General features: G+C 34.2%; 2 protein-coding genes across 3 annotated transcripts in view; one reads left to right on the top strand and one right to left on the bottom strand.

The window, feature by feature from the left end:
• LOC107667164 (conserved oligomeric Golgi complex subunit 7-like) overlaps nucleotides 1–1,042 on the top strand; it is a 10,756-nt gene extending 9,714 nt beyond the window's left edge. The window contains 1 exon segment of the mRNA XM_016458758.1: nucleotides 201–1,042. Within this exon segment, the coding sequence (XP_016314244.1) occupies nucleotides 201–367 (167 nt within the window). The 3' untranslated portion in view covers nucleotides 368–1,042.
• A 3,724-nt stretch (nucleotides 1,043–4,766) lies between these two features.
• Nucleotides 4,767–27,098, bottom strand: part of LOC107667167 (potassium voltage-gated channel subfamily C member 1-like) — a 60,233-nt gene continuing 37,901 nt past the window's right edge. The window contains exon 4 of one of the 2 annotated variants that reach the window (XM_016458766.1): nucleotides 4,767–6,475. In XM_016458766.1, the coding sequence (XP_016314252.1) occupies nucleotides 6,462–6,475 (14 nt within the window). In that variant the 3' untranslated portion in view covers nucleotides 4,767–6,461. Of the gene's footprint in view, nucleotides 6,476–11,751; nucleotides 12,193–27,098 lie in introns of those variants that run through there. The other variant, XM_016458765.1, reaches the window with a different exon arrangement.

The raw sequence follows: 27,098 nt of genomic DNA on the forward strand, positions 1-27,098 counted from the left end.
CTTTTATGAAGGTAGAATTGATCAATGTGTGTAATTTGTTTTGTTTTTTTAAAAGATTAAAAAAAATGTTTTAATGTAATTTTTACAAATAAGCCCATGGAAAAACAGGCCTTCTGTTTAAGGTGTTTTCCTATTTTTTGAGGGGGTTATAATTGGTCTTTAAAAACACTTGTGTATGTGTTTTATTATTGTCATTCCAGATTACCTGAGTAATGTGATGGATGCGCTGGGGTTGCAGACCTCTAGAAGTCTCCAGAATATCGTCACCCTTCTTCGTGCCAAACCGGACGAGTACCGGCAGACGGCCAAACCCCTCCCGCGCAGACTGGTCTCGGCCATCGCCACCATGAGAGGTCTGGAGTACTGACCCCACCACCGGCCAGGAGTAGATGGGCCAATATGTGTTGAAGGGTTTTCATTGTTGTCGAAACAAACACCAAAATGTGACACTAAACAGATCTAATATTTCTCAACAAACACAATAAATCTATAAATGGCACTTTTTGTTGTTTTTAACAAATTTTAACTGAAGTTGATGGATTGGGAAAATAAAAAATAGTCTGGCACTAAATTGTGCAGAAAAGAAAATGTTACAGTGATCCAGTTTTGTCTTGCTGGAGTTTCTTCTGCTTATTGTTGGCTCCAGGGATTTAATTGAAATGGCACAATGGAAGATGGTTTGCATATTTATTTTTTGTGTTTTGCATGTTTGCCATGATTTCTCTTGGTCGGTAATAAACATGCGCACTCTTGTGTTTCTGGTTTGTCAAGCTACATGGTAACTTTCTGCTTTTCGTGTCTGGCTTTCTGAATTTCTGTTTTCTTTGCTCACATGGGAAGTTTCATACAGCATTTGAGGAATGTTTTCAATTCTGTTCATTTGTTAACAAAATAAAACCAACCTCTGAACAGATTTAAATGCATTGTTTTGTGTTTTACAGTTCATATTAAATCTGGCCTGTGTTAAGTTTTGTAGTGCAAAAATTTTGATAAACAATTGTCAACATTGTAATATTAAATATCAAGAAATTATCAGATTGCCCCCGGATCTTGGAATGATTGTTTAATAAAATGTTATAATTTTTATAATTAGTACGTTTTATATTAAGCATATCTGAATGTGTTCACAAATATATATAGCCTATTGGTCAAAAATCTGGGGTTACATTCATTAGTTTTTTTTCTCTGCTCACCAAGATGGCATTTATTTGATCAAAAATACAGTAAAAACAGTAATGTGAAATATTATTAAAAATGTAAATAGCTTTTTTCTATTTTAACATTTTAAAATGAAATTTATTTCTGTGACGCAAAGCTGAATTTTCAGCATCATTACTCCAGTCTTCAGTGTCACATGATCCTTCAGAAATTATTCTAATATTCTGATTTGCTGCTCAAGAAATCTGATTTTTTTCAGGATATTTGATGAACAAAATGAGCAAAATATCAGCATTTATTTGAGATAGAAATAGCTATTTATTGTCACTTTTGATCAATTTAATCTGTCCTCTCGGAATAAAAAATAGATAAATAAATATAAAGATAACTTTACTGACCGAAAACTTTTTTCTGACCGAACATGTTTCATATTGTTACAAAAACAAAAGGAAAATATCTTCCAGTATGGATGCAAGTGTCAATGTGCATTAGGTCTTGTATGAAGAAAAACACATTAAGGTTGTTAATCACTTTAATCATATTGATTACTGATCATGTTGATTGATCGGGATGATTGGCAGTGGTCAGAGAGGTGGTGATTGCATATCTGTAATTCAAGTACATCAAATCAAACTTAATACACAAGAAACAGTGATCAAACTGACATTGTATACAAGAGCAGGCACAGTAAATCGAACAAGAAGAATTAGATGCAGACAGATCTACCATTCCAAATCATCTTAAGAGGGCAGTGTGCTTCAATGTGCGTGAAAGACGGAGAGACAAGCTCAACTTGTCCTGAAAACAAAACCATTATGTTTGAGAATAAACCTAAATCAGACTGCCGTTTGCCTGTGTGGCTATGCGTCGTCGTGCTCCTGCTAGAAGCATGCTTTAAATGATTTATTTGTGAGCCAAACACAGGCTCTTTTTTATATTCATAGCGAACGACAACAAAGTGGTCATAAAAAAAATGAACAATCTTCGAAATGGAACAAAGTGATGAACTTAGAACAAAAAACTGTATAAAATATAAATTATTCAATAAATTGATAATTATAAACAAAAGCATTTATAAAACTATAAATATGCACAACTTTGAAAAAACAAAGACCTATTTGGGCAATAAGGTTTCATTCTGGGCTGGGAACGGACCCAGTGACCCAGCACCGGTCGAGACATCTCGTTTTCGCTAGGTTTCGAAAATATAAGCTGTGTCATATTGTCTTTCCCCAAAAGGTCGCATGTCCACTTCCACCATATATCAGAAGCCGATGATATCGGCACACCCGAAATATCACAAACCGTGCCCCACACCAGACACTGGACCGCTGCCTGCTCGAACCATCGCCGTCTTTCATATTCACTTCGTTCTGTCCTTTCTGTCGACTTGCTAATTAGCAAGATGCTTTTCATCTGCAATATCAACAAGACAGTCAAGCACCTTTTCAAGGGCAACTGGCTGCGAGCATCTATATTTGATCTATCTGCCCTGTCATTGAAATAAAATCACACACATCTGCGATAAAAATATAAACCTTGACTCATTTGCTTAAGCTGACTCTGATTAAATGACTGAAAATATGATTCATGTGATTCGCCTGTCATGTAGCTTATAGCTAATACGTCTTGCATAGGACTCTCACTAATTTTTGCACATTGTGAACAAGTTTGCAAATGCCCTCGTGTTTAATAAATGCTAACAGATTAGCTGCAGTGCTACCATGCTAAAGATGCTACTAGAGTGAGGCCAAAGTTAGTTTCGGTGAGGCCCATCTGAAAAAAAAAAAAAAAAATCTCAAAATGTTTTTCATTAGCTTAAACCTAAGGGTTTAGCTTTAGCCTGGAGTCTTGAGAACTAAAAACAACTTTTATGAAACATGTTGTGTAAAACTGAACAGATAACAGTTAACATATTTAACTTAACTATGATGTTTTGCATTTTCTTAAAGCTAAATGCTAAAGGTTAGCTTCAAACTGGTATCCTGAGAAGAAAAATAACTTCTATGATAAACATGTTGTGTAAAACTGAACACTTATGATGTCAGATTAGCATAGTTAGCTATTTTAATTATGTAGCCAATATTATGGCAACTAAACATTTAACTTTGATTTTCATATTAACATAAGCTAAATGCTAAAGCTTGAGTCTGGTGTCCTGGGAACCGAAAACAAATTCCATGATAAACGGGTTGTGTAAAACTAAACATTTCAAGACACCAAATTAACATGATCAGAGTTAGCTATTTTAATTCTGTAGCATTAGAATAACATTTAACTCAACTGGTATGTTTCACATTAGCCTAATGCTAATTGCTAAAGCTTTAGCTTCAGCCTGGTGTCCTGAGATACAAAAACAACTGCTAAACAAATTGCAAAACTGCACATTTATGGACACCAAATTAGCATGATTAGAATTAACAATTTTAATTATGTAGCCTATATTACAGAATGACAAATAAACACATTTGACTCTTAACACTGTGATGTTTTATTCGCCTAAAGCTAAATGCTAAAGATTTAACTTTAACCTGGCGTCTTGAGACCCAAAACAAGTTGTATGATAAACAAAAAGATAAAAAAACTGGGTGGCGATTTTAAGACATCAAATTAGCGTGTTTAATGTTAGCAATTCTAATTCTGTAGCCAATATTACAGAATGACAAATTCTTTCTCTTCTGAGCTTATTCATATTCAAGTGTTTTCATTGCTTTCGCCCATTGAATAAGCTATCAGCTGTGATTTTGCTAAGCTAAAGGCTAAAGACTATTGGCAAGGGATGATGCCTGTGTCCTAACTTCCTGTTTTAACAGGAAATACATCAACAAATGACAGCAAAATGCTCATGAAAACAATCAGACGAAATGAAAATGAGAAATAGCTGCATGGGCAGGCAGAGGTCTGGTGCGGAACTGAGCATTCACATTTTTCACCTGAGATTAGAGACACAATGCCTCTACAAAAACACGCTGCATCTGTTCGTAAGGAAGACGCTGAGACCGATACGAGTCTCCACTTTGCCTTGCTACAATCTCCATTCTCCATCTCAATCATTCATATTATTGCCAATGACAGCAGGTGAACTCAAAGTGAGAATGAAACGCTATTAATCCCGATGCATGTGGGGGAAAAACGCCATATCCCGCTTACAGAGGATTCTAGCATCAGCACAGTTGTTATCATGGCTACAGAAGGAACTAATGTTGTACGCAGACAAACATTAGCCGAACACTTCAATAAAAGACGAGATAGACGATTCCTACGACATACAGAGAGAGATTCGCAACCAAAATATACAGTCCAGGTGGCGTTTCGATGGAAGAAATGAAACCGAATGAGAATGTAACATGGGGCAGTATATAGCAGAATCGCTTTTGGTGGCATTGAGAGTTTTTGTTAAAATCTTAAACTAATAAAACAGTTCAGTGTGTAACTCGCAGTCAGAATTTATTCCAATTTTTTTCCTATTTCAAAACAAAATATAGCTCTTTTAAATATATTATTTTTCTTAAATATCCATTGCATATCATGTTTTTTTTTATTTATTTATTTTTATTAACATCTTTATTATTAATATATTTTTTTAATTATTATTTTAGCCCTCCCCACTTCAACTAAGGGCTAGCAGAAAATACAGTCATGCAAAGTTCTCATGCTGGTAAACAAAGTTACAAAAATGCATTTTTAAGTTTTTTTTTTTTCTCTCCAAGTAGTTTTTTTTTTCATTTGTTTTTTTTCTCTCATATATTTTGACATCCATTTTCTCACAGTTCAGTCTACGAGGAAACAATCTCTTCTGTTTTTGCGCCCTCCCTCCAAAAGAGAGCGTTAATATCTATTCTTTCGTCCTTTTTTGTATAAGTCGGCGGCTGTTCATAGGGTGGTCGGCGTTGCGTTTTTACAGTTGCGTTCGGACGCCGGTTGCGTCGTGTTCCTCGTGAACCATGGAGATGTTTTTGCAACTACTTATCAAAATATAAATTTGTTCTTTTTTTGCACATTTATTCTTCTTGATTCGTTTGGCGTGACCTCCTGTGTTCCCTCTGATTAGTTAAGAAGGAACGGCGCTGGCAAGCCAATAGGAGAGAATACAAGACAGAGACGGAGGGAAACTCTGAAAAGGCAGTTTTAGATGTATTGACGATTTTTAGAAAGGGAGATTTTAAGAATGTCTCTGCATTTCCCTGACCTTTATACCCTCTTTCCATGAGGAAAAAACAAACTTCCACTTGTTATTGGTCCAAGCACTTGCATGTGCATGTATATAATCAATGGCAGCATCAGCTCTACTAAATAAATCACAAAATAAATCTCTATAATCAGGAACGAGAGAGACCTCCCTCAATTTAAGTTTTTTTGGGGATTTACAAACAGCACCCCTGGCAGAACAGCCAATCCGTTCATATTTAAAGGGACGAAAAATTCAGATCTGACAGGGAATGTCTTAAGTTATTTTGTACCATTTTAGCTTTCGTACATTATTTGGTCACAGTTGGGCTTTGGTCTGTTGGGACTGTTTTCGATGTTGCCTCCCCCAAACGCTTGGGGGAAAAACTGGAAGACTGTTTGGGAATAGCAACGTACGTCTTTAACCAAAGCAGAGTGCTGCGTTTCACTTTTCAGTGCTCTAGATTCATTCACAAAGAAAAGCTACTCTAAGACTCAGACGGGGAGTGGGAACTACCACACGGCAATGCACAAACAACACATTTTGCTGCTAATAAGCTGAGTGGGGGAAGAAAACAATAAAACTTGTGCATGACTAAGCCATTTTTAGTCATTCTGTGCAAACGGTCAATGAAATATCAGTCTGTAAAAAGTCTGTCGGAGAGTTCTCCCAGCCAAGAAATGCTACAGGGTCTTAGCAGAAATGCTACATAATTATTCTAACTTGGTCCTTCATTCTTACATATAGATTAATATACAGAAACTCAGGGCCCAGGTGAGTGTGGCAGTCATAACGCTTGGTGTTTTGATCTTAAAACATTGGAATGTTTTCCGTTCGTTCCTTCAAGAGTCTTTTTTCTCTTTCAGGTGTCAGTGCAATGATCGGTTTTGTTGCCGTAAAGTCAGTCAGTCTGTAGAAAGAGGAGTGATCCGGAATTTCGGTGAGGTTGCTTTGGTTACCGTGTGACGATCCGGCCTCGGAAAATTCCAGTTTCCTTGTTTTTCTTTTTTTCCCCAGTCACACCCTCTTGCCACTCCGACATTCCTCACATGTCCCGTGTGGATGGTATGGCCCCATCGGCAAAATTTTCAGGATTCAGCGAATAACCGTGTCTCCTTAATAGAATTGCCAAATGCTAGAAACTTAACACTGCGGACAAAAACAGAGATATAATAATTTTGTTAGAAATGAACATTAATTAAGCAAAGCGTTTAAAAGAAAAATCACAGAAAAATTAAAAGGAATAGTTCTCCCAAAAATTTGCTGAAAATTTACAGACCCTCATGCCATTCCATATGTAGAAGAGTTTGTTTGTTCATCATTTAGCACTTGTTCACAAAAGGATCCTCTGCAGTGAATGGGTGCCGTCAGAATGAGAGTCCAAACGGCTGATAAAAACATCACAATAATCCACAAGTAATTCACACCACTCCAGTCCATCAGTTAACATCTTGTGAAGCAAAATGCTGTGTTTTTAACTTCAAACTGTTGATACAAGCTAAAATACGAGTCTTCTATCCATAATTTTGCTTTCTCCAGTGAAAAATTTGTCTCATCTGAATCAGGTGAGAAATATGCACAGATCAAGCAACGTTAACAAGACAAAACAATCCAAATCGGAAATTAAACAAATATGTGGGTGGATTTTGGTGTGAGAGAACAACAAGAGATGGACTTTTTTACTGTGTTATTATTGTGATGTGTTTATCAGCTGTTTAGACTCTCATTCTGACGGCACCCATTCACTGCAGAGGATCCATTGGTGAGCGAGTGATGTAATGCTACATTTCTCCAAATCTGTTCCCATGAAGAAACAAACTCATCTACATCCTGGATGGCCTGAGGGTGAGTAAACCGTCAGCAAATTTTCATTTTTGGGTGAACTATTCCTTTAAGATGTAGAAATGCTTTTAAGAAAATCACACAAATACAAAGCTACTGAAAAAATTAAAAAAAGAATTTGAGATGAACACAGTTAAAACTCTTCTACACACACACACACAGATGTCAAGATGAAGTTGCATGCACTGAACACCGGCTGTGCAATGTATCTTCTCAGGGGTGAAAAAGTCCAGTCCGAGAGAAAACACACAGGTGCTAATTACAATTAATGATAACACAGTGTTTAACCTGAAATCCGAAAACACTGGAGATCACACTTGCGTATTAACACTTAACTTGGCCAATTAACTTTCTAGAACACACACAGATGTCAAGATGAAGTTGCATGCACTGAACACCGGCTGTGCAATGTATCTTCTCAGGGGTGAAAAAGTCCAATCCGAGAGAAAACACACAGGTGCTAATTACAATTAATGATAACACAGTGTTTAACCTGAAATCCGAAAACACTGAAGATCACACTTGCGTATTAACACTTAACTTGGCCAATTAACTTTCTAGATCTAGCAGGCTGATAAAGGAAACTTATTGATTAAAACTGAGAACAGTAGAAAGCTGGGGAAGGTTTACCTGTGGATGGCTGGTAAAAGTTAAGCATGTACTGTAAGAATTCTGTTAACAGATAATTCATTCAAGCCTGAACCACTAACAATAGCTATGATTTTGTACATTTTAGTTCAGGTAAGAAGCAATAAATCTGTCAAAATTCACCTTTGTGTTGTTTTTACAGATTCGAGTGTAATCTGGGTGAATGAATGCATTTCAATGACAGTTTTCAGTTAATTTGTAAACACAAATTCAAAATGCACACACGCACCATAAACAAACACTCATTTACATACAGTAAATGTCATCAAAACACATGGAGTCTTTAAAGAACAACCAACATACATAAAGAGAAAGGCAGAGGTGAGTTTAATGGGCAAATGGGCTCGTGTAGATACACATTTGTACAGATTATGTCGGCCTAGAAGCTTTGCATTAATAGGTGAAGCTAGTTAAATCTAGCTAGCGGTGTATGGGTCTCTACAACAACACTGTAGCCTAAATTATCCTCATAGAGGGCTCTTGCTCTTTTAATATAAACATGTTCGATGTGTTTCAGTGACCTGACAGTGTTGTATAGGGCACAGCTACATAGTATACACAAGGAAAAAATCAGTTCTTAAAAGTCCTTTTTTAACATTTTAAACATCTGCATACTACAAGTACAGCACAATATTAATTTTAACATCAACTCACAAATGGAGGAAAGACATTATTATTATTTTTTTTATCTAGAGAATGAATCTTCTCAACTAACTAATCACTAGAGATCCATAACTAATGGAGACTAATCAGTTTTAGAGGAAGAAAGTCTCTTGGTTTCACAGTGTATGAGGAGGCCTGGCGTCCCGCTACATGTTTGTTAAAATACAATAATTTTAACAAGGATTGGTGCCAGTGTCGTGCAGGATTCAATCCCACCACAGATGCATGCACAATAATGTGACGATTATAGTATATTTAAATATATTTTATAGTTTGCGTGGATTTTGCATTGATATAATGCTGTTTCTCACTGTTCCAGCGTCTAGTTGTTGTTGTTTTTTTACATAATTATCGGTTCTGAATATTCAAACTTTAAAATTCAAGTTTTACTGTACTACTGATATATACTACCATTCAAAAGTTGGGAGTCAGTAAGATTTTTTTATGTTTTTGAGGTCTCTTATGCTCACCAAGGCTACATTTATTTGATCAAAAAATAAAAAATACAGTAAAAATAGGAAATATTATTGCAATATAAAATAAATGTTCTATTTGAATATATTTTGAAATGTAATTTATTTCTGTGATGCAAAGCTGAATTTTCAGCATCATTACTCCAGTCTTCAGAAATCATTCTAATACACTGTTTTGAATCTCAAGAAATATTTCTTATTATTAGCAATGTTGAAAAAAAATAAAAAAATAAAAAATTATATATATATTTTTTTTTTTTTAAAGAACAGCAATTATTTAAAATAGAAAACTTTGGTTACTCTTGGTTACTGTCACTTTTGATCAGTTCATGCATCCTTGCTGAATAAAAGTATTATTTCTTAAAAAGAGAAAAAAACTTTTGAATGGTAGTGTATATTTTATTAAAGGGGTCATATGATGTTGCTACAAAGAACATTATTTGGTGTATTTGGTATAATGAAATGTGTTTATGCGGTTTAAAGTAAAAAAAACATTATTTTCCACATACTGTACATTATTGTTCAATTCGATTCGACAAAGGAGCGTCCGGAGGGCTTGCGGCAACCACATGTGACGACCCCGGGCTGGACTCCGCTTCATCCACGGTGAAAGCCGATCCGGCGATCCGCAGTGCTTATAAGTTGATGTATTTCCTCAGCGACCAGCACGGATCAGCTCCAGGCATGATGAAGCGGATATCGTCCTCTTTTGGAAGACCAAACAAAGTAGTTTCGCTTTCACAACGAAACACACAGCGTCTTCACGACATGGCGGCGGCAGCAACAACAATACTACAGCGAGAATAAAAGTTACGCCTTCTTTCTTTGTGTGAACATTTGGGCGGCGTTATGCAAATCTTCCCACATTGTGATGTAGACATGTGGGGGCGTGTTAGAACGAGCCGTTTTAGGTAGGCGTGGTTGACTCTTAACTTTTATAAAGAATATCTCTTTGGATTTGAGACTTTAGTCTTTGCAACTTTACAGATCTTCTTTATGCACCAAGAGCTTGTAACACTCCAAAGAGAAAGGAAAAATTGAAATCGCATCATATGACCCCTTTAACTTTTTATACTTTTTTCATGTCCTTTGACTTCATCAGAAAATACTTTTTTTCTTAACTGGGTCATTCTAACTTGCCAAACTTTGGTTATCATAGAAACTGTACCAATCCTGAATTGGAAAACGAAATCACTTTGGAGGATTGAATCTTGCACAATGCTGGGTACATTGTAGGATCCAGGTTTGCATGATCGAGGAGCCATGTTTAAAACAAAATAGCTCCTTACTGATATATTTACTGTCTCAGCAGTGGGTTGTTCTCCATTGGGAAACTAAATCACATTTAATGATAAAGAACTAGATAACATACAGTTCCCTATATACTACAACTTTGCAATTGTTGCAACATGTTATTTTTTTTTGCTATTTCAGGGAAGTACTATTCTCAGAAATGGCTTCTTTACTTAGTATCACCTCTTTTGTTAATGATTCTGGAAGCACTCGGTCACATCGACCTGAATACATTTACATATATTTTTTTGTCTATTTATATTTATCCAAAAAGAAACACAGTAACACTTACGTATATATCATATACAAATGAAACTGTTGTGTAATGTTTTTGAAAACAAAAACAATTTGTCTTTGAAAAACATTCAAAATATAATAAAAAAACAACAGCAGGACACTAACATTGACAAGACAAATAAGAAATGCTCTTAAAATCATCACATCCTCTTCGTCATCTTCAATTCTTTTAACCTTTTCATCAAGATTAATTCTCTTACACATACATTTATAACACCACATGTGCGTACGTTTGCAGCATTATGAATTAGGATGGAATATTGAACATTTTGCATATATATATATATGTGGGTGAATGAGCATTTTTAGAGTTTTTTTTTGAAGCATCATCTGAAAATCTAACACTTAAGCCCTGTTCACACCAAGAACGATAACTATAAAGATAACGATATTAGCGTCCACACCAGTGAACGATATCGTCTGTTTATTCTAAGCGCACATGCGTCTGCCGCTTTAAATTCTTGAGCTCGTTACAGCAGGATGGATTCTGATTGGTTGTCAGCTGGAAACAAATCATTTTGAAAGTGATCACAATGATATCGTTCCTCTGTATCGTTATCGTTATAGTTGTGGTGTGAACTATGCTATTCTTTAATATTGAGAACAATTTTTAGAACTATATCTTCATCGTTATCTTTATAGTTATCGTGCTTGGTGTGAACGGGCCTTAACACATCACAAACACAGTGTACAATGGCAAACAAAGGAAAATAATTCCATCAAATGTTCTTTTTTTGCTCCTCGTGTACAGTTTTTGGATTGCAAGTCTTTGCTCAGAGGTGGGCGAAATTTGGCAACATGTTATAATGGGCAAAACACAGTATGCATATGATTAAACAAACAAACAATGAAGATGACCATGTGCAAAATAAAATAAATGGTCATGGAGAGACTGTATTATCAGAGCTCAAATAATCGATTTACCAGATTCACCCATTCAATTCTGATTCAATAGTTTTGCAAATAAACTAAATGATTTCAGTTCAAAGACAAATACAAACACGTATGTGTGATACATTTCATTTTTAACCCCTATTTGCAGAGTAATGATTGCATATGTACATTATTCTTGCATTGAAAATTCTGGAGTTTTCTACAGTCCAGAATTGCATGTATTCACAGTAATATTCATCTTAATTCAGAGTTTGAGGGAAATGGAACACAAAATGAGTGTATTCGAAATCAAAATGCATTAATTTATCTGCCTTGAGCATCAAAATCATACGTTTAACATGTTGTCTGACCCAGAAAGCATGGGGAAAAAACAAAGCACTTCCTTCCGTTCCTAAACATACGTACAATTGTTGACCTGGTTAACCTGCCAAGTTCAGTTCGTAACTAACATGACCCGTGGTCATTGACAAACAGCTCCGTTTAGTGACGTGTATCTACTGGCGCGGTCAGTCATTGTTATTGCTATGAATGTGAGTGTGAGGCTGTCCTGCCTTTCTCTCCTCCTTTCCTGAGTCGTTCTGTCACTCTTTCCGCTCTTCTGCTACAAAATGGAGGGAATTGGTGAGCGGCAGCGACGGAGGGGTCCCGGGGCCTCGTAAGGGTCATAGGGCGTGCTGGTGATGGGGGTCAAACGCAGGGAAGACCCCGCCATTCCTGATATGTTGTTCAGGCTGCGAGATTTCTCGTAACCCGTGGCTGGCAGATCGTTTTACCAAGTTTAATCGTTAGTGACAGGTTAAATTAATTTTAAGATGTGTGTTTTTAGATTAAACAGCATGGACGATGGGTTGGGCGTTACATGTTCAGTTAATATATCGATGTGGCAGACAGAAAACGATTTATGGGTAAAGGAACGAAACAAATGGAAACGTGAAAAACGTAAAAGTAAGTATAAAGCGACACAAATGTGAATTTAAAGGTGAAGAGACACGTAAAAGACAGACGGACAGAAGACACACACAGGACAAAACAGGAAAATGAGAGTTACGAAATTCGTCATACATTGGTTTTCTAAAAAAAATCCACAACATAAAAACACAGAGTTTTCCAGAAACAAATACTCCACATGTAAACGTTCACACTTTCCCACTGGTTGAAGAAAACACCAGCTGGATTGTTTTATATTTTGGAAGTGGTAAAGTCGGGATTTGCGATGAAGTGTTTCAGTTAACCAGTGGTAGTTAAGCTGGGCAGTGTAGAGTAAGACTAGACAACAAATAAGACAGAAGTCTTTCTCGGCCAGACTGTAGGAGATTGTCGAGGAAACCACGGCAGCCTTTGTGAAGCATTTCAACAGATTTATGAGCATGACAAACATTATAAAAGGATTGTTAGTGGCAATTTATATAAAAAAAAAATCTTTGTACCAAAACCTAGTGAACTGCTAAGCTCACAACTTGACACATTAATAAGCACAAAAATATTAATTATTCGGTAAAGTATTATTTTATTTTGTATTGATTCATTTTCGAATAAATAAATAAAAAGATGTTATTAATTTATGTAGGGTCTGTGATTTAAGCACATATCTTAAATATATTTAAGAAATCTTATTCAGATAGATAGATAGATTTTGTAAATAAATAAATATATTGAATTTATATAGTGCTTCATCAAAGCTTAAGGTCAAAAATATATCATATCAATACATTTTGTAAATAAATATATAAAAAAGCTCATGGTCTAAAATTTATATAGTGCCTTTTCAAAGCACAAGGTCAAAAAAATATAGTGAACAATGGTGGTATTAAACAGGCAATAAATAAATATATTATTTATATAGTATTATTTAGTATTATTATAGTATATAGTATTATTTATATAGTGCTGTTCCAGAGCTAAAAGCCAAACATATATTTTACAAAGATACATTTTGGTATTAAACAACCAATCAACCAACCAAACAAACAAATAGATAATAAAACAAATATTTATTTAATTATATAGTGCCATTCCAAAGCTCAATGCCTAAAAATCATATACAAAAGAAGACAAAAAGTATGTCTAGGTGACTCACTAGTTTTTGGAACAGACTGATTGTTGCAGTAATTACTGGAGCAATTCTCATCCAATCATTTCTGTACTATCAAATTTCACCCTAAGATGCTGATTAATACACTGCAGTCGAGTTAGTGAACAGATATGCTCTCGTGGACCGCTGGCTGGTTTCTCTGACAACCTCCTGAACATCCTATTATACTTCACTTGACTGGGAGCTCATAAAGCCTGCATTTGTAAAACATAATGATGACAAAAACGGGTCTACAGCACTTCTGCTGCATTCACGTAGTGTCAGAATTACCGTAATTACGAGATGGCAACACAAAGTTTACATGCCAGTTACATTTTCACACTCATTGCACCAAAATGCCTACATATATGGGTTTGCTGCTGATAGGAAAATATCTAAACATTACTTGAATTAACATCTATATTCTTATGCAAAATATTAAGCAACTAATGGTAAGTTTTATTTATATAAAACCTGACCTAAAAGTCACCAGCTACAATAAAATATGCAAAAATGGTAATATATCTACATGTAGCTCCCTAGAAACTTAGAATTACAGTAATTCTGATATAAATGACATTTGTAACATATAAATAAAAAATGTTTAGTGCTTATCAGTAAAAAAGAAATTCAGAATTATGTATGTTACATTGACCATTAGTGAGTTTAGTAGTCAGGCTTTTGTGACCAATCATTCAAGTGAAGTGACTAGCAGCGACCTTCAACCTACATATCAGACCCGCTTATCTGTCTCTCTCCCTGTTTCTCCCTATATGTGTGTGTGGATATTTGGGAGAGGAAGAGGTGAATGTGGGAAAAATTTGCCACACATTGACCACAGAAAAAAATACTCTGGAAACAAGGAAAGACAAGGAAAAAAAAGACAAGGAAACTTTCCTCAGAAAGTAGGACAACAGCTTGAACACACACACAGATGCATTCAGACAGAAATTTGCTGAGTCAGGTCTGATATAATATGCACCACACACACACTTACAGCTTCTCTACTTCTTCTCTATTTCCACATAAATGTGCACACAATCACAACCAAACACGGCAATACACATCACATGTGCACAAAAAATACTATAAAGTCGATGATACAAAATTGATTTCTGTGTAACTAGTTTGTAAAGCCATTCTTTTGTAAAATGTTGCATTATGAACAATTCAATGCAACAAATTACATGTTTTTATAAATTAGTTAATGCATAAGAGATTTACAAATGATTCAATGCAACATTTTAGTAAGAATGGTTTTATGGCTAATTTAATTAATGTCAATCTGACAATTTGCATAAGTAATGTTTTGCAATCAATTTAAAGCAACAATGTAGCAAGAATGGTTGTATAAATGATTCAATGCAACAATTTAATAAGAATGGTTTCACAAATGATTCAATTCAACATTTTATACAAGAATGGTTTTACAAGTAATTTGCATAGAAATTCATCCTGCTCGTGTTGCATGAATGCAAACACTTCTAGTTATGAATTCAATATTCTGTGAGTAGTTGTGTTCAAACATGTACAGAACCACAGTTTGTTACACTACAAAATACACCTACTATTCACCACAAGGGGTGCCATAGCAAGATATAACATAACTGTCTTCTGCTACTGTCTGTTTCAGCTTCAAGCCAGAGAGATAGATAGATAGAGAGATAGAGAGACAGACAGACAGACAGACAGAGAGAGAGAGATAGACAGATAGATAGACAGACAGACAGACAGACAGACAGACAGACAGATAGATAGATAGATAGAGATAGAGAGACATAGATAGATAGATAGATAGACAGACAGACAGACAGACAGACAGATAGATAGATAGATAGATAGATAGATAGATAGATAGATAGATAGATAGACAGACAGACAGACAGACAGACAGATAGATAGATAGATAGATAGATAGATAGATTTACAGACATTCCAAGACCGAGGTTTCTAACCACCACAGAACATGCATGAAGCATGCTTAATAATCCTGCACGCTTGTAATGCACTCGCCAATCACTCACATTCATATCTACATACTTGTAAAGCCGTTTTGACTTTTATTCATTCTCAGGATATGAATTCTTGATATCAACAATACAATTTTTGCTAGTTAAAATGTTAATTCTTGAAATCAGGAATTGGATTTCTAGTAACAATGGCTATTTTTGATATCAGCAATTACATTTCCACTAGTAACAATGTTAATTCTTGATATCAACAATGACACATCATCACTCGCAGAAATCAAATTCTTGATATCAGCAATTAAATTTCAACTAGTAAAAAATATTCTTGATATCAAGAATTTATATCCTGGGAATGGCAATAGGCAAGCCGTTTTGACTTTTATTCATTCACAGGATATAAATTCTTGATATCAACAATTCAATTTTCACTAGTTAAAATGCTAATTCTTGATATCAGGAATTAAATTTCAACTAGTAAAAATGTTAATTCTTGATATCTGCAATTGTATTTTCACTAGTTAAACGCCACCATAGGCTGCCATTCATAATCAATTGTTGATATCAAGAATTTATTTCTTAGTTGAAATTTCAATTTCACATATCAGAAATACAATTCTTACTAGTAAAAACCTTTATTTTTGATATCAGTAATCACGTGGTTACTAGTACAGATGTCTATTCTTGATATCAACAATTCAATTGCTATTAGTTAAAATGTTCATTTTTGATATCAATAATTCAATTGTCACTAATGACAATGTTAATTTCTGATATCATGAATGTGATTGTTACTAGTAAAAAAGCCATTTTAGATATCAGAAATTATATTGATATCAGAAATACATTTTCAGATATCAGAAATAACAAATGTAACATGTTGAAATTCATTTACAGATATCAAGAATTAACATTTCAACTAGTAACAACTGAATTCTTGATATCAAGAATTCACATTTTTACTAGTAACAAGGTAATTATTGATATCACCAATTAAATTTGAATGGCAGCCTATGGTGACATTTAACTAGTGAAAATACAATTACTGATATCAAGAATTATATTTTTTACTAGTTGAAATTTAATTCCTAATATAAATAATTAGCATTTTAACTAGTGAAAATTTAATTGTTGATATCAAGAATTAACATTGTTACTAGTGGAAATGTAATTGCTGATATCAAAAATAGCCATTGTTACTAGTAGAAATCCAATTCCTGGTATCAAGAATTAACATTTTAACTAGTGAAAATTGAATTGTTGATATGAAGAATTCATATCCTGAGAATGAATAAAAGTCAAAACGGCTTGCCATATACTTGTATAAAATACCCTTCTGGCCTAAAAGAGGAGTTTGTTTACAAGAATCCACTTGCATTAAAAACAAAACAGCAGCTTCCCGTTTATTAAAACCAACAACCTATACATGCAGAACACCCAGCGCTCTATATTAAAGTACAGCACGCTCACAGTCTGATCACATACAGGTGTACTTCAGTAGCACACAACCTGTACTGTATCTGTCAGTTTGGACAACAGAGCAACAAAAACAAGCCGTGTGGATTCTTTTACCCCTCTGCCTGGTCAAGAGCGCGGTTCAGACAGCCACATGCCATTTTTATCATGTTTGTCTAGTAAGAGCTTTTAAAACCATTCCTCGGGAGACAGAGCACATTAGTGAGGGTGGAATAAGACAGGAAGAGTGAATATATTTCATGGGATAGATGGATACTCGATGGAAGAAGGAGGGTGTGTAAGAGTGTAGCGCCTCACAACACTAAAACAACGGGACGTTTACGTGACAGTGTGGTAAAAATGCAAACTGGATATTAAAAATGTCCACATGTATTACCTTACAAATATTTTAAAGACAACATGAAATTAAAATGGAACGTGTATACTTCATTAATAAATATACCTGATCTTAACAATACTTTTTTAGTATAGATTTTACTTTTTGTTTTTAAATACATATACATTTTTGTATGCTATATTATTGTAATTATAAATATTGTCATGTTTAAAATATTATGTAATAAGATTATATATATATATATATATATATATATATTACAGATGACATATTTAAAATATAATATTTTAATTACTATCACATCAAATTACTACTTTAATACTATACATACTTTAACTTGTATTATTATTATATCTTTGTATATTATGTATGATTTAAAAATAATTGATAAATATATAAATTATTTAATATTTTTAAATATTTTTTTTCAACGGATTATATAAAAAATATCCTAGCTTAGTGTTTAGGTATAAACACCCACTTTTTATGATCCAAATTAATCCAGACGGACAAAATAAACTCCTGTTCTACATTACTTCCTATACCAAAACACCTTTTCTGATTTAAAAATTATTGATAAATATATAAATTATTTAATATTTTGAAATAATTTTTTTCAACGGATTATATAAAAAATATCCTAGCTTAGTGTTTAGGTATAAACACCCACTTTTTATGATCCAAATTAATCCAGACGGACAAAATAAACTCCTGTTCTACATTACTTCCTATACCAAAACACCTTTTCACTCTATATGTTAAATTATCAATTTAAATAAGTTGTGAATGACATCTCATGTTGTCTTTAGGTGTGTATATCTACTAAAGTATTCCCATTAATACATAAAATGGTTTATAGAGCATATTCCAACGTACAGTATACTGCATATTTATTCCTATATATTACACTAAATGATGAAATATGCAACACAATAGAATAAATGCTTGAATTCCAACACCTTTATCATGTTAAATGCACACAATGCAACCAGCTCACATGCTAAAGTATGTGCTTTATAGTTTATCTTATATTACTTATAACATACACACAATATTTTATAGGTTTATCATGTTCAAAATGTCCAGTAGGATGAGAGCAACAAGATTTGCATACCTACTGTGAACCAGGAAAACCTCATAAAGAAGTGATTCCTGTTTGAACATGTGAGGAACAATTTAAAACAGTTGATGTACCTACCCACAGTCACGCATTAGAAACTCTGGCGCTGCACTGACGGCCTGGAGGCGAATGAAGGATGAGATGAGTGTTAGTCACACAGTGGAGAGTTAAAAAGAGAGTGAATGACATGAAAGAACAAAAAGGGGGTTTGCAAATATCAAAACCACATTTAGATGCCCTAATGTGATGGATAACTATCTGTAAAGTGGTCATATGACGTTGCTAAAAAGAACATTATTTTGTGTATTTGGTGTAATGAAATGTGTTTATGCGGTTTAAGGTTCAAAAAACATTATTTTCCACATGAGATGAGTGTTAGTTACACAGTGGAGAGTTAAAAAGAGAGTGAATGACATGAAAGAACAAAAAGGGGTTTGCAAATATCAAAACCACATTTAGATGCCCTAATGTGATGGATAACTATCTGTAAAGTGGTCATATGACGTTGCTAAAAAGAACATTATTTTGTGTATTTGGTGTAATGAAATGTGTTTATGCGGTTTAAGGTTCAAAAAACATTATTTTCCACATACTGTACATTATTGTTTCTCCTCTATGCTCCGCCTTTCTGAAACGCGTCGATTTTTACAAAGCTCATTGTTCTGAAAAGCGAGGTGTGCTCTGATTGGCTAGCTATCCAGTGCGTTGTGATTGGCTGAATGCCTCAAGCGTTCAGGAAATGTTACGCCCCTTACCATACTGTGATGCCGTGTCCCGGCGCGATGAGACAACACCAATAAAACCCATTATAAACGAGGCATTTGTAGCTAGCATCCAGTGGGGACATAATTACGGATTATAATGACTTATACTGTCTTTTCACGCATTGCGTTGCATCGCGCAAACATAAAACCATGTCTGCATTTGTGATCGGAGACAGGCTTTGAGTCAGCATTATTTGTCAGAACACCGGCATTGTAGTCTACTTTCCCAGAAAACAGTCCTCGTCCTCCGTAAAATGCGCCGCACACATCTGACTATTTGGGTTGAACTGTTCTGGAACAGTGTTGTAAATACAACTTAACCACTGATCATTCTTTCGCTTTTCGCCAGGAATATAGACATTTCCCCAGTAACCGCAGTAAACAAAGCAGCGCAGCACCTGATTTTGCAACTTGCAGCGCTCATATTTAATCAATTAAACCATAGCCTTTTGAAGTGTAGCTATATCTCAATTTGCATGTATATTTGTTTTTTTCACCGGAGCACCACCTGAGTCTTCTCCTCCCGTCCCATTTACCGGAGGCGAATGTAGCAAACACATAAAATATGCCCAGTGGGATTTTTTTATAGAAAGATTATAAATACGGGAGAAATACGGGAAAATATTTAAACAGGATGATAGAGGGATAGAATGGTAAAATACGGGAGAATCCTGGGAAAAACGGGAGGGTTGACAGTACATGTGACCAGCAGCATTAAGTAATGATGATGAAGATATCTCAGCAAACAGGGAATGTTCTCAGAACGTTTTGGCAAGGTTCTCTCAAAGTTATAAACAAACGTTCTTCTAGTGATGTCAACCGAACGTTTGTGCAAAGCTCTATTATAATGTTCCCAAATTGTTAGCACAAAAAATTATACATTGTTAATGTAGCCTTTTTTCTTTTTTTGGACAATGGTTAATGTTAATACTAGTTTCAGAGCAATGAAAATGTTAGCAAAACGTGTTACCTGAGACGTTGAGGCAATAATTAGTCAGTTGTTATCGTCTGGATTGAAAATATCGATTTTGGTTGAACTGACATCGATTCTTAAATCCCAAGCCACAAATCACAGTAAGCTTTGTGCCTTTTTATGTCTGGTATGAAATAAAGTCTCGGCTTTCAAATTATGTGCGTTTCATTACGAAATTCAAACAATAAATACTGTTTTGGCGATCTTTAATGTGGCGTGAGGTCACATTACGGCTGCGAGGAGCGCGAGTGAGATCATCTCTTCCTCTTTCGTTACAACACGAACTAAACATGAATGAACATCAAAGGTTTGTTGAGAGATGCAGTACAACTTACCGAAATGTATCATGTCTCATGTAATTGCTCAATCAGTTTCAACCGCGCAAAGACGTCAATAAAACAGCTCGTAAACAACGTCACGTAGCCTACATTACATTTACCTCAGAAAAGCCAGAAAAATAACTCTAGACAGGAATATTTAGCTAAATATATGCACTATGTTACATGCTCATTATATTTTTACTTAGCCTGTTCTTTAATACTTAATTTATGTTTGAATAAATCCGTCAAAAAACAAGTTTTTATGCCAGCCAATTTAAAAGCTTGTAATGTTAAAGTGCCCCTATTATAGGTAATGAAAGGTTCATATTTTGGTTTTGGGAGTCCCCAACAACAGGTTGACATGCATGCAAGGTCAAAAAACACTTTCATTGTCTTATAATATGCATTTATTTTTTTTTTACTTAACTTACTTGCTCAACGACTCCCAAATGATTCATTTTTCCAAACCCCTACTTTGCGTGACGCTAATCTGTGGTGATTGGTCCGATTGGTCTCATTTTCATTTCGTCATGCCTGATAAAGCAGCGTTTGTGAGCTCCGTGCTGCTTTGTGTACAGCGTTACCGGGGAACCTGCTATTTTTTTACCGCTCCAAAAGCGGCACCTAGTGGCAAAGAATAAATTTTAATTTTCATCATTTTCATTCAGACCAACTCGAAAAGACCAAAAGTGGGCGGGCAATATGCTAATGTTTCATGTTGATGTCAACATGAAACGGCTTGGGGTCTCTGATCTATATATAATCTATTATAGATCAGTGCTTGGGATTCGTTTTAAAAACGACTCATTTTCAATGACTCAGAGTCGACTCTTTCTTTTGAGAGACAATAACTTTATACATGGAGCACTTTCAGATTTAAAACTTTGCAGGATTCACATGAAAGGTAATTTAAAAAAATCCATAATAGGGGCACTTTAAACAAAAAACATAATATGACATACATTTTGTTTACCTCAGAAAAGCCATTTAATGGCCTTGGCTAGATAGTTAGCTAGGAAAATAAGTCTAGAGAGCAGCATTTTACTAAGAATATGCACTGTACATATTCATTATATTTTTACTTAACCTATTTCCTCAATACCTATTGTATATTTGAATAAATACGTCAAAAAAAAGTTTTACCTTTAAAAATATGTAATTAACAGCCAACTGGAGTATAAACATAATAATATTATTAAAAAGTTATTATTAGAATATAACATTATTAGTATACAAACTGCCTTATGTGCAGTTTAAATGTTTGTATACACATCAGTTGTTAATTTTAACCTTTAACATTATAGTAATGTATCAACTGACAGGGTTCAATGTATAGTTTACAGCATTAGTTGAGAGATTTTTTCCTTAAATAAATAACATGTACTGTACCTGATATATATCCAACTGAATTGATATTGAAACCGATTGAATCGAATCGCATGCTTGTGAATCAAAATCAAGTCGAATCGAACAGAATCATAAAATTTGTGTCAGTACCCAGCCCTAGTTTATGTCATATATGTTGCTATGAAGGTCCCATGTACAGCCTGCAATGAAAAGCTATTCCAGCTTGACCTGTTCCGGCAGTATCTGGCTTATCGACCGCTGGGCTGTTAGAGATAGAGAGAGCTCACATTACCCACAATTAAGCTCTATCGATCGGCTTGTGACCAGAACACTGAACACCATGAACAACCATGACGGACTGCTCACCGTTGGAATCTGCTGTAACGGGAGAACAGATCCACTGCGCTGGTACTGGACTGTGTTATCAAACTAGTCCTTAAACTTAAACAGTGCCACTTGTTAACCTTTAAGAAGACGGCACCATGCATAATAATAGAGACGCTTGTATTTAGACAATGAATAGGTGGCCTGTAATGTTGTTTATGTCGAAATGGGTTTCTAAATGATTGAAGTTGTGATATTTGCAGACAAGAAATGCACATTTGCAGTAGAAACACAAACATGCAACATTAATATCTACACACATAGACATGGAAGGAGTGTGTGTGTGTGTGAGATATGAAATGAGTTGAGTGATATAGTGAGAAGGCCTCTGTCATTGTAGTTTCTCAATGATCTATTACTAGACTTGATAAATGCATCAATTTAACAATTATAATTGAATGTACTGATTTCAGAATTTTTGAATTTATTATAATTACTATCAATTACTATGCAAAATACAATTATTAACCAATTTTTACTGATTAAAATCCAGCAAATCTAATTCTGACATGAACATGCTCAATTGTCCCTTTTTTTTTTTATAATTACGAATCATACCAATTTAACTGAACCAAGTTGTGACTTAAATGCAGATTTCATGATGCACTGCATCATTTAGAAAGGATCATAACTGAATCGAACCATCAGGGTAAATATTTACACTTCTATTTGTAAAGCATAACCGGTTCACTATATACAGACTGAATATAGACCTTCATGCTGTTGCCTTGACGGAATTAGAGCACACCTGTTTAGTTTTGAAAAATGTCCTGCTCTCAAGGCATATCTCATACAGATTCTCACTTTGACCTTGTAATGCCAAATTAGGTTACAATTTGTGTGTATAAAATTGAAATATCAATAAATTGAGAGATGGTTATGTACAAGACAACTGTATTTTACACCTTCCTAAAAAGTGCTTAAATAATAATAAAATATACATAAATCAATAAAGGGGTCATGCTATTTTTTATTTGTTACATATGAATGAAAAAAAAAAGTTTTTTTTTTTTTACATAATAAATATTTTTTGATACAATAAAAATGCATGGTGATCACTGACTGTCAAGTTCAATAGCAATTTGCTAGATTTATTAAAATCAATATTAAAATAAATAAATAAATAACAAAATGATTTTTTAAAGGTTTTTAAAAATAAAAATATTTAAATTAAATGTTGTTTTATCTTAAAAGATTAAGGAATATGCAATTCATTATATGTATAAATTATTTTTATTAACTTGTAATCATTTTACATACAATGAAAATGCATGGTCATTGTCACTTTTTTCTAGATTTATTAAAATCTAGAAATTAAAGATTTAAAAATTAAATTAAAATAATAATAAAATATTACAAATAAATATAGAACATTAAGTCTTAATAAATAAATAATTATTAAACGATAATAATCGTTTAAAAAACAATACTAAAATATTAATTAAAAAAAAAACTTAAAAATGGTCTTATATTAAAATATATTATATTCAAACTGTTTTATCATAAAAGATTTAATACAATTTGATTATTTTATTTGATATGACCTCTTTATAATCAATACGTGAGGTGTTTTATTTTAGTTTCTAGTGTCAAATAAAAATAACTGAAACTAATGTAGTTGCTCTACAGTGAAACTATAGATGTTTGTTTGTGAGCATGGGCCAGAAAAAGGGGCACTGATGAACTTCGACCAATTGAACACACACGACAGTTGACCAGTTTGAACACACACATAAGACCATAAACATACAACACAAACAAGAGGACATGGAGGAAGACAACAGGAGATAGAGAGACAGAGAAGAAAAGAGAAAGAGAACTCACAATGGCTCACAGAGATCCTTCACAGAGACTTCAGAAGTCTGATACTGACTTTGACTCTGAGCAGATAGCCTCATGCAAACAGCATTAGAGCAGGGCAGGTCGGTGCACACACACACACACACACACACACACACACACACACACAGACCTTCATGCTGTTGCCTTGACGGAATTAGAGCACACCTGTTTAGTTTTGAAAAATGTCCTGCTCTCAAGGCATATCTCATACAGATTCTCACTTTGACCTTGTAATGCCAAATTAGGTTACAATTTGTGTGTATAAAATTGAAATATCAATAAATTGAGAGATGGTTATGTACAAGACAACTGTATTTTACACCTTCCTAAAAAGTGCTTAAATAATAATAAAATATACATAAATCAATAAAGGGGTCATGCTATTTTTTATTTGTTACATATGAATGAAAAAAAAAAGTTTTTTTTTTTTTACATAATAAATATTTTTTGATACAATAAAAATGCATGGTGATCACTGACTGTCAAGTTCAATAGCAATTTGCTAGATTTATTAAAATCAATATTAAAATAAATAAATAAATAACAAAATTATTTTTTAAAGGTTTTTAAAAATAAAAATATTTAAATTAAATGTTGTTTTATCTTAAAAGATTAAGGAATATGCAATTCATTATATGTATAAATTATTTTTATGAACTTGTAATCATTTTACATACAATGAAAATGCATGGTCATTGTCACTTTTTTCTAGATTTATTAAAATCTAGAAATTAAAGATTTAAAAATTAAATTAAAATAATAATAAAATATTACAAATAAATATAGAACATTAAGTCTTAATAAATAAATAATTATTAAACGATAATAATCATTTAAAAAACAATACTAAAATATTAATAAAAAAAAAAACTTAAAAATGGTCTTATATTAAAATATATTATATTCAAACTGTTTTATCATAAAAGATTTAATACAATTTGATTATTTTATTTGATATGACCTCTTTATAATCAATACGTGAGGTGTTTTATTTTAGTTTCTAGTGTCAAATAAAAATAACTGAAACTAATGTAGTTGCTCTACAGTGAAACTATAGATGTTTGTTTGTGAGCATGGGCCAGAAAAAGGGGCACTGATGAACTTCGACCAATTGAACACACACGACAGTTGACCAGTTTGAACACACACATAAGACCATAAACATACAACACAAACAAGAGGACATGGAGGAAGACAACAGGAGATAGAGAGACAGAGAAGAAAAGAGAAAGAGAACTCACAATGGCTCACAGAGATCCTTCACAGAGACTTCAGAAGTCTGATACTGACTTTGACTCTGAGCAGATAGCCTCATGCAAACAGAATTAGAGCAGGGCAGGTCGGTGCACACACACACACACACACACACACACACACACACACACACACTCCTCTAAGAACAGTGAATAGCATTTAGGGATTATATTGCACAGGAAGAGATCGCTTTAACACCCAGAGCAATATGTGTGTGTGTATGTCTGAAGGTTTCCACAGATGGCAAGTGAAAACAGGAGTATATTTAGATCTTAAATCGACTCCCGTTGGCACAGTGAGCATCACACACAGCGTACGCTCGCTGCATCGTGCCCAATTAACAGTCTAATGTCCATTTAACGAGGCACTGCAGCTCTGTTCCAAACCCTAGTGCGCTGCCTCGCTGTCTACATAGGCTGCAAGCTTCTGAGGCAGCATCCTAGCTGAAATGGAACCTCATACTGTAAGTGACTGATCTGAAATGCTCTCCATGGCCACTAACTTTGTTAATGGTTACTCACACGGCACACAAATAGGAGACTCGACGGATGCTTGCAGTTGATTTCCAGTGAAGGCTGACATTAGCAGTTGCACAAATAACACTCAAATAATGGGCGGAAAAGTGCATTATAAATAGATAAAACCATTTTCTGATCGAATTTTTGGAAGAAAATCACAATGCATTATGTGATTATGTTTTTCATGAGGGTTACATGTGATCCCACCTTATTTAGGCAGCATAATTAGGATGCTTGCTATGACTATTCATAGAGTTATTTTCTTGTCAATCATTTCTAGTCTTACTTAAGTATTTTATACCCAGAATTTTCAAACAAACCAACAACTGCAAATATTAAACTTTGATATTACTTTTATAAATAATCAAACCAGTGCTGTTATTGTTAACTAAAACTAAAATTCTATTAAAATAAGTTTTCATTAATTGAAGTAAAGATGTATATATATATACACAGTATATATATATACAGTGGTGTGAAAAAGTGTTGGCCCCCTTCCTGATTTCTTATTTTTTTGCATGTTTGTCACACTTTAATGTTTCAGATCATCGAACAAATTTAAATATTAGTCAAAGATAACACAAGTAAACACAACATGCAGTTTTTAAATGAAGGTTTTTATTATTAAGGGAAAACAAAATCCAAAACTACATGGCCCTGTGTGAAGAAGTGTTTGCCCCCCTGTTAAAACTGTGGTTTATCACACCTGAGTTCAATTTCTCTAGCCACACCCAGGCCTGATTACTGCCACACCTGTTCGCAATCAAGAAATCTCTTAAATAGGACCTGCCTGACAAAGTGAAGTAGACCAAAAGATCCTCAAAAGCTAGACATCATGCTGAGATCCAAAGAAATTCAGAAACAAATGAGAAAGAAAGTAATTGAGATCTATCAGTCTGGAAAAGGTTATAAAGCCATTTCTAAAGCTTTGGGACTCCAGCGAACCACAGTGAGAGCCATTATTCACAAATGGCAAAAACATGGAACAGTGGAACTCCTGGGAGAACCTTCCCAGGAGTGGCCGGCCGGCCAAAATTACCCCAAGAGCACAGCGACGACTCATCCAAGAGGTCACAAAAGACCCCACAACAACATCCAAAGAACTGCAGGCCTCACTTACCTCAGTTAAGGGTAATTAAAATTAAACCACAAAATTATTAAAATTATAAGCTTAAAATTTCACTGCATGGTGATCACTGACTGTCAAGTTGAATGTCAATTTTGCTTGATTTATTAAAATAACTAAACAAAGAGCAATAAGATTTTTAAAAAGTTTTGTAATAAAAAAA

The sequence above is a fragment of the Sinocyclocheilus anshuiensis genome, unplaced genomic scaffold (assembly GCF_001515605.1).
Source record: "Sinocyclocheilus anshuiensis isolate Anshui unplaced genomic scaffold, SAMN03320099.WGS_v1.1 scaffold415, whole genome shotgun sequence".
NCBI lineage: Eukaryota > Metazoa > Chordata > Actinopteri > Cypriniformes > Cyprinidae > Sinocyclocheilus > Sinocyclocheilus anshuiensis.